Source organism: Leptopilina boulardi, unplaced genomic scaffold (assembly GCF_019393585.1).
Source record: "Leptopilina boulardi isolate dan_hultmark-lab unplaced genomic scaffold, ZJU_Lbou_2.1 LbouV2_273, whole genome shotgun sequence".
NCBI classification, from domain to species: Eukaryota; Metazoa; Arthropoda; class Insecta; order Hymenoptera; family Figitidae; genus Leptopilina; species Leptopilina boulardi.
Genome location: NW_026137833.1, coordinates 2012684 through 2022572, shown reverse-complemented (window position 1 = coordinate 2022572; position 9889 = coordinate 2012684). Strand labels below are relative to the sequence as shown.

The 9889-nt window shown below is 28.5% G+C and overlaps 1 protein-coding gene across 1 annotated transcript; it reads right to left on the bottom strand.

The window, feature by feature from the left end:
* Window positions 1-4731: 4731 nt before the first annotated feature.
* LOC127281546 (sperm-associated antigen 8-like) lies at window positions 4732-9679 on the bottom strand. Its single transcript, XM_051305272.1, has 4 exons — window positions 9523-9679; window positions 6150-6426; window positions 5245-5580; window positions 4732-5174 (listed from the first exon to the last, which is right to left on the bottom strand). The coding sequence occupies exons 1-4, from the start codon at window positions 9544-9546 to the stop codon at window positions 4885-4887; spliced, it is 927 nt and encodes a 308-aa protein (XP_051161229.1). The 5' UTR covers window positions 9547-9679; the 3' UTR covers window positions 4732-4884.
* Between the last annotated feature and the right edge of the window lie 210 nt (window positions 9680-9889).

Genomic DNA, 9889 nt, shown 5'->3' with positions numbered 1-9889 from the left:
CATTGCCATAACTTTTATTCTTATCTTTGTAGGTTATATTATGAGCTCTTGAAATTTCTTGAGAGTGAAATTCTCCAAAAGTTTAAAAAAGTTCTCTCTTCACATTTAATATATATATATATAAAAAAAAATATTTATCACATTTTCAATTGGGAGTGAAATTTTATTGTAACAAATTTTATTCTCAATGTAATGTGCAATAAATAAAAAAAAAAAAGAAATTTCCAACATCTTGATAAGAAACAAAAATATTAATGGTTATTTGTGCAAGTTTTTGGAATCACTGATTACGAATCTGAAATCGGATTATGAAAATTCAAAATGGCGGAATATTATTATTAATTCATCAAAATCGCTTGAAACTTCTAACTCGAGAGCTTTCGGGATCGCTGATTACGAATCTGATATCAGATTTTAAAAATTCAAAATGGCGGATCCAATACGGGGGATGAAAAAAATCAAAATTTGATTATATTGTTATGAAACTTTTTGTATAAGAATTTTTTATGAAGAATTTTATAACAGATTCATAGTCAGCAACATCAAAAACCCTAGAATAACAATTAACAAACTCTTTTTGAAGAAATTTTTTTTTTAAATATTTGACACAAATAAAAATATTTTGTTTCAGTTTATACCCTAATAACACATGATATCTTGGGATATATTGATAATATCCCGCAGATATCCTAGAGATGTCCTATGGATATCAAAAGGATCTCTTAAGGATATCCAAAAAATCGGCGGTTTGGATATCCTTTGGATATCCCATGGATATCTGAGGATATCCACAGGATATCTTCTGGATATCTCTATAGACTTTCATAAATGTCCTCCAGATATCCCATAGATATCGTCAGGATATCCCACAGATATCATCAGGATATCCCATAGATATCATCAGGATATCCCATAGATATCGTCAGGATATCCCACAGATATTTTCAGGATATTCTCAGTATATCTTCTGGATGTCAAGAAGATATTCTCAGGATACTGTTTTTAAAGTCATTATGAGACTACGAGTGAGAATATTCTGTGAATTAAATTTTATATAAATAAAATAAAATGCAACTTGTTTTTCGAGAAAGTTGTTTAATTTGAAAAATTATTAACTAATTTTTTTCTCATTCGTGATTCATTCCTTTATTCATATGCTTAATATTGTCAGAAAATAAATTGGCTTTAAACAATATAAATTCTTCCCCGCAAATAACGAATAACTATTAATATTAATTAAACATTAAGTGCATGAGTTTATTTAAAAACTTTGAAAAATGCGTTTCAAATCTTCATTTAAAATAAATTAGAAGCTCATAAGATTTTTGTTTTTATTATATTATTATTCATTATATTAGCTTAACAATTTTAACCTTTAAAAATATATGTTGAGATATTAAATATCCCGTGAATATCCTAAAAATATCCCACGGACATCCTGAGGATATCCCATGGATATCCTGCGATATAATATCCAATAGATATTTTGTGGATGTCTTAGGGATATCCTGTGGATATCTTATGGATGTCCTGTGGATATCCTATGGATGTCCTGTTGATGTCCCACAGACCGGCGGTTTGGATATCCTAGGGATATCCTAAGATATCCTGGGGACCATTCTAGGATATCGACCATTGATATGGATATCCTATGGATATCCTAGGGATATCATTTTGTTATGAGGGAATAATTTATGAAAATAATATAAAAATTGAGTTTATTATATTATTTTTATTAATTAAAAGAAATATTTTTGTTTGTGTCTTTTTTTTGGATTCTAATGGATTTTGCACAAGAAGATGAGATTTATTATAAATGTTTTTTATTACTTATCTATATATATATATATACAATACAGTAAATCTTGAATATTATTGTTAGTGCAGTGTTGTGTGACAAAAACGTTCACGATTCATTTGATGGCGGTTCATTTTAATGTATGATTTGTACGTGTGCTATGACATTAGAATAGAGTTCGAGTACTATAAAAGCAATCAAACGCAAATGTAGCAGCTGTCGCAAGGTAATGGCTGGTTTCTATGTGAGACTGGGTATTAGTCGTAATCGAGATCGACTATAAACTCACAGCTTGGATATAACGATAATGTGCAGTTACTTGTTGCACCGGATGCTGCCTCTGGCTTCGATTATCTATTTATACTTTCGCAAGCTTTTCTGCATCTTATAGTTTTTTTTTTTTTGTATATTTGTTTATTCCATTTTTCTAACTCTTGCCTATTATAATGTTTATATAGTAATATCTCTTGCAACAAAAATATCTTAGAATATACTAAAAGAAAATCAAAAAATTATTAAAAACCTACTGCAAAGTTATTTTAGTGAATGCTTTGTCATAAGTCATGAATGATTTTCATGGTTTTAATTACTATATACGGGCTTTCAATGTAATAAACGGAATAAAATGCTACACTGAATATTTGAATTTAAATTAATTTCTCAGTTGAAGAACTATTGTACTAGGCAAAGTAGTTAAAAAAGTAATCAAATCTACTAGTTTTTTTTTAAGTTCATAAAACATTCTAAGCAGTTTTCCAAAGGTTCCATAAAGTTTCTAGACAATTCTAGAAAGTTTCCCTAAAATTCTATGAAATTTTTAGAATATTCATTAAAATTTAAATAAGATTCCTTCGACGGCTCTATAGAATTTTTCATGATGTTGCTAAAAAGATTTATTTAAATGAATGTTTTCTAATATAAAATTGGATAATTATAATAATTCGTCAATAATAATGTCTTAATTTAATTGCAGATGATTCACTACTCCGCCTCGAAACCATTTGGAGAACAAATTTTAGAAGTACAAGAACAAGTGTCCGATAAGGCAAAAAATATAGCAGACAATTTAAATCCACTTTCTCAAATGATAAAAGATTTTTTTAGGCAAATTGGACATTTTTATATTGTAAACTATGGTAAAACATTAAAGTTTTTAGAAAAATATTTTACACCTAAAATACCAATAACAGCATAAAAATTCAAAAATAGACATTTTCAATTAAGGTATATAGTAATTTCAATAGGTTTTCTTGTGAATGCGTAGTTATTACTTTTAGTTTAATTTAATGATCTTCACTAACATGTCTAATGTAATATTTTTAATATAAAAAAATATAATGTAATAAATTTGTTGAAAAATATATAATTTTTACGTCAATTTGATTTGTTTGTGATTTATTTTTGCGTACATTATGAAAAAACTTTCTTGATATAATTAAAGAAACAAAAATCCAAAAACCCTTTCGTTCCCAAGCTAATCTGAGAACTTCAAAAAAGAAAAGTGCAATTGTTCTTACAGTTTTTCGGATCGCTGATGACGAATATGAGGTCAGATATTTCAAATTTTTAAAATTCCAAATGGCGGATACAACATGGTTTTTTTAAAATTCGTCCACCATATTGGATTCATCTTTGAATTTTTAGAAATTTCAAAAATCTGACTTCAGATTCGTAATTAGTAATCCCAAAAACCCTCGAGAAGCGAGTTTGAAACGAATTGGGTCAATTTTTAAAATTTTATCCGCCATGTTGAATCCGCCATTTTGAATTATGAAAATTTTAAAAATCTGCCTTCAAATTCGTAATCAGCGACCTTGAAAACCTCCGAGTAACAAATTTTAGGCGAATCTAACAATTTCAAAAATTTGTTTGCCATATTGGATCCGCCATTTTGAATTTTTGAAAACTAACAGCGGATTCGTAATCAGCGACCCCAAAAACCCCCGAGTAACGAGTTTCAAGCGAATTGCATTAGATTTTCCAAAAGTCGTCCACCATATTGGATCCGCCATTTTGAATTTTTGAAAACTAACACCGGATTCGTAATCAGCGACCCCAAAAACCCCCGAGTAATGAGTTTCAAGCGAATCTGAACGATTTTAAAAATTGGTCATTTTTAATATTTATTTATATATTTTTTTAAACAATAGAAATTTTTAGACATCACCTGGTCTAGAAATTTTGAAAGCTCTATTCCTCCTGAAGAAAATGCCTCAAAGCAGACTTAGAAATATTAATTTTGTTCAGAGTTATTGAGGTTTTTGTAGGTGGGACATATATGTCCCATGGGAACGAAAGGGTTAAAAAAAAATTTATCAAATTGAATTAAAAAAAAAGAATAATCTAGAAAAAATTAATTACAAATAAAAGTATCAAGTATAATGATTGCGTTTTAATTTCGTTTAATTATATGATTATTTTCTGTAAAATTATACATATACAAGTGATAATGTAATTATCACCAAATAAATACGAATATACCGATTTGAAATTAATATATATATATTATATACTCGCTTATAATAAGCGAAAATAATTAACGGTTGACAATGTTATTAAATAACGTTATTGTATATTTAGTCAATAATAGCTTTATCACTTTTACGATAATGGAACTTGCTTGAATATCAATATTTTGGAAAAGTCATAATTAGAGAATTAGTATTGCGATTATTTCCAATTTATGCAAATGACATCCATTGTATATTCGCATTTTCCATCATTGCATGAAAATATATGATACTGTTTTATTCTTCCCATTTGTTCTCTTTATTTCATTCATGCTAATTAATAAACACAGTTGCGTAAAGAACTGTATTTATTATAATATGAATAATGATCTATGATTGAGTTAACCAAATTCATAGTAACGTAAAGAATACAAATACAATTTTACAAAAATTTCAAATAATTGGGGAAATAAAAGAACAAGATTTAATAATACGAATAATGATTTAATATATATAAATCTATACATGAAAAATACTATTTCGATTCGAACACATAAAATAAGCGTTATCGTCAATATTTTCCCTCAAGTTTATGTTTCTGTGATGAAATATTTGTCAATTTTTTTTTTTTTTTATTCACCAATATTTGATTCCTGGCCACGATGAACCACCGGAAGTTGCAATTGTTCCCGAGGGACCAGAAATAATAGCAGAAGGCACTGTGGGACCAGTGATTGCAACACTACCAGCTGATGGTCCTGCTACAACAATCGGATCAACACGAGAGGGATAAATTGCAATTGGTTTTGGAATAGCTTTCCATTCGGTGACTTCTGGCGGACACCATACAACAGGTTCTGGTCTACTTCTTACAATTACAGGACTTACAACTGGTGCTCGAATTATTGCTGGAGGCGCAACTGGAGCTAAAAATTATCCATATTTTTTAAAATCTTTTGCAGTTATATGGTTTTAAGGTTTGAAAAAAAATTATACCTTTAACGTAAACAGTTCCAGTGGATGGTCCAGCAATAGATACTGGTCCTACGGATGCACCAGATACTGCTGTACCATAACCAGAGGTAGCGTGTGCATGTGCACTAGCTGAACTATCACCAGAGCCAGTGACATATACTGGACCAGAAGATGGACCGACTATTGAAACTGGAACTGATGTTGGTCCAATGACTGCAGTTGCACCCGCTGAACCACCTCCAGCTATGGAATTTGCTACAGCTGAACCACTATTGGATCCAATAACTGAGACTGGATACGACGAAGGTCCAACTATTGTGACTGGTCCTCTTGAAGGAGCAGCTACGTAGGCAGAGCCTGTAATAGAAAATACAAACATTGATTTAAAATTATTTTTTTTAACTATTATCATTGTTCAGTTTGAATTAACGCGCCGCCAAGTTGTAGATGGCGCGCATTGCATTGCCTAGCAGACGACGAAACCACGCCGCTGGTAGGTTGCCGAAATTTTGTCAGAGACTCATCAACACGGTAAGTTTTATAAAAGTTAATTTTCTCGCCTGTTATATTCTATTTGTGGTTACATGGTATTTCATTCGACATATAAATGAGTAGTCTATAACCTAATGAGATAATATTATTATATAATATTCCTTATATCTGTTATTTTCTAATAAATGTTTATCACTGTTATTACCGAGATTTATTTGGGTGAATAGAAGTACCTCTCCTGGATCGATATACATATATATGTTGCATATTTAAGTAAAACTTCTATATATTAATTCACAATTGCTCCTCAACATACTCATCGCCAGTTTTTGATTTTGTGACAGTAGAAATTTCTTTCAAAAGGTCATAAAGTATTAAGAAAAACTTTGCGTTAATTTACACATTACTTTTATCTATAATGTTTTGACACCAACCTCTAGATATACCAGAACCAGCGGACGAATGAGCTGATGCACTTGATATTGCTGATTGACTACCATGTCCCTTATAGTAAATTGGCGTGTAAATGTTATTTGATCCTGTAGCAACACTGGAAGCATGAGCATGGGCATTTGATTGTGCATATGCTTCACTCAAGGCGACTGATGGTGCAGATCCATATGATGTACCTGTTGCTGGAACCCATCCCACTGATCCATGATAAGGCCAGACACTGGCCTGAGCAGCCGCCAAAAGAGCCGATAACGTCCACTGCTCAATGTCAATAAAAAAAAACAAGCAGAACATGTGAAAAAATTACTTTACAGATTTTTCATAATATTTTTTAGAATTTTTTTCTTTGTTTACTGGTTTCAATTGTAAATTGTAAGACAATAAATAAGTTCTAAGTTGACAAAATTTATCAAAATTGATAAATTATATGAGTTCGATGATGAGGTGCAACAAATAAAACGAATTAAATAGTAAACAGGTTGTAGACCTGTAGAATGGATGAATATCACTTATTTAACAGTGGTCAATTATGTTGTCATTTCTGTAGAAGAAATTTTTAATATCTTCGGAATTAATTTCAACATTAATTCGATTAATAAACAATTAAAATATTAAAAATTTAGGTATAAAAAAAATTGGTATTTAATAACCTGGCACAACTCGACAAAATCAAAGTACATACAATATTTGATAGAACGTGCTGTAACAAAAAAATCTAGTCAAAAATTTTATGGAAAAACTATTATATCGTTAAAATTTCAATAACCTTTTTACCGATAGGATAAAAAAATTTTTATCTTTTATAATAGTTGTAAAAATAAAAATTTGAATCGTTCAAGGATATTAATAATAGCAGCACTCAGAAAAAAATTTATTTGAAGCAACCAAATTTTGGTTAAATCAACAAAATAAATGCATTGATATACAGTTAACCAAACATTTGGTTGCATAAACCAAACGTTTATTTAGCTCAATCAAATTTTTTCTTTGTTCAAAAAATTTATTAAAATAAACCAAACAGTTATTTAGATCAAATAAATATTTATTTGAATTAAACAAATTTTGTTTGAACTAACCTTTTTGGTTAGTTCAAACAAAATTTGGGTAAATATAAAAAAATGGTACATTTGTTTCAAACATATCTTTTTTCTGAGTGAGTGATGTCCACGTTATTTCACTTTTTAAATAAATAGCCTAAAAAGGTTGACAATTGAATCGTTTCAATAACCAAAATATCACAGTAATTATTAAGTCCTACAATGATTCATCAAAGTCTAAAATGTTACTTTCTTGCAAACTTTAAGCTTTTAGAAAAACCTTCGGTGACAAAAATATAGCTAATGTTCAAGTACATATATTGGGGACAACTTTTATAATCTAAAAATCCAATATGTAGTTTAAAAACTAATTTAGTTTATTAACGATAAACATCCTCAGAAATAAATTATAATTTAAATTAAAAAAAAAATTAATCAATAAATTTTTCAATTTTTTTTCAATTAATTTAAATACAATAACATTTTAAAGAAATTATTAAAATTTATCTCTATATTTTCATTTACATCACTGAATAAAAAAGAAAAATAAAAAGTTCTTTTAAATGAAAGAGAAATATTTTATCTGTACAGCATTAAAAAGTACAAAATTCTACACAAAATGCGAGGATTTTCCCTGAATAAAGAATATTTTGTTCTGTTGCATATTTAATATTTGTTTTGAATGAGGTAAATTGAATTTTTAGCCATATATGACAGAAGAATTTATTCTATTTTATTATCTCTCGTATGTAAAGGATAAAATTAATTAATCTGTTGATTTTTAATAATAATAATAATAATAATTATGAATTACATATTTTGTGGAATTAAAATATTAAACTATATTAAGAATTTATCAGAATCGAATTTGATATGGATTTAGGAAAGAAATGAAATTCGAATTTAATTCACTTGGAATAAAAACCCGGATTAAAGAGAATTGAAAAAAGAGATTCTTACTTTTTTTTACAAGTATATATAAGGGATTAGCGTAAATTGCAATTTACGATTAAAAATTTCTAGGAGAAATAAAAAATATAATAAATAATTTTTTCATTATGTTATGAATAGTAAATAAATAATAGTAATTAATAAAAATTAGGAAATAACGTTTTTGGTGGATTTTATCTGATTTTATTGAAATAAAATTGGCTATGATATTTAAAGTGAAAAGTTATTGAGAATCCGTATATTATAAATATAAATGAAAAACAAATATCGGTTAGCAAAATTGGGTTTATTAAAATATAAATTAATGAAATTATATACACTGAAAATTTATCCTTTTTAGTAGAATAATTTTTAATTGATAAATAAAAGTGGCTTTAAAACAATATATATAAATTCGATAAAGTGTACGATGATATATTTGAAAACTGATGAGAAAGGTAAACAGAAACGAAAGCTTCACATCAGAATTTCTATAGTGATTAAAATAACATCCCTGATATACATGAAGAGGATACGTTCAAACGTTTTCCTATATAGTATAACATCCCCTTTAAATAAGCTCTCGATGTCGATGTTTTCACGTTCATGAAAGAGTGGAATTTAAGTTTCTTTTTTGCCTCGATTTAAAAAGGGAAAAAGTTTATTTTTTTTAAAAAAAAAAAGAGAAGATTGCTTCTTTTCCATGTTTGTTAACCTTGGGCAGAGAAAAACGTTTTGGAAGCAAAAAAAAAAAAAAAAAATGTATAAAAGATGCAGCCGCGACCGCCTACTTAAGAATATGTAGGTCTTCCATATTTTCTCTCCGTAAGAAAGTGGAATTTTTTTTTTTTTTTTTTTTTTTTTTTTGCTGGAGGTGTCGTGAAAACGATGACACTTATAGAGCTTCCAATAAAGTAAATGTTGGCGAGAAACCGAGAACTAGGAACGAAAAAGAAGTGTCAATATCTTCACCTTTTGCGTATATGGTCTTTGATCTTCCAAGTGCTTCTTAATTCAATAAATTAACATAGAATTCTACCCAAAAGGACCCATATTTGCATTATCACTTTTCCTTTTTCTTTTATCACTTTCAATCTAGATCTTCACTTTATAACACTACCGAGACGTTTCAAATTCACGTGGGAAAAATTTATTTTATAAATTAATATATAATTAACAAATGGGAATGATGATATTAATTAGAATTACAAATGAGGAAATTTAGTTGACATAATTTAGGAACATTTTTCACTAATTTATATTTGATTTAATTGTTATTAGAATTAAATAATTAATTTAAAAAAATTTTAAATTTTGAAATTCAGATTTCTTTTTCTACTATTTTGATATTTTCTAATAGCACTCTTTAAATTCTTGATACACTCACCAGTAGCAACATCGTGGACTTCATATGATGTTTAATTGTCGCGATATTGTTACTAGAGTTGTATCGATATTAAGCCCACTACTGATCATCTAAGGTGTGAAGACTAACGTTATATACTCGTCCCTCGTGACCTCCGACCGAACAATATTATTCACCACACCTTAGATCCTTATGTAGGACCGCAGACTCGAGGAAACTGATTATTTAGATGAGACAAGGTGACATTATTTACATCCACGTGAATATAAATTTTTCACTATATATATATATATCGTCTGGTATTGATAATTTTTATTTTTACTTGAGAAATAGAAAAACAGAAACACTCACATTCATATAAAGTAAAAGATACGCTGAATCGTCAGAA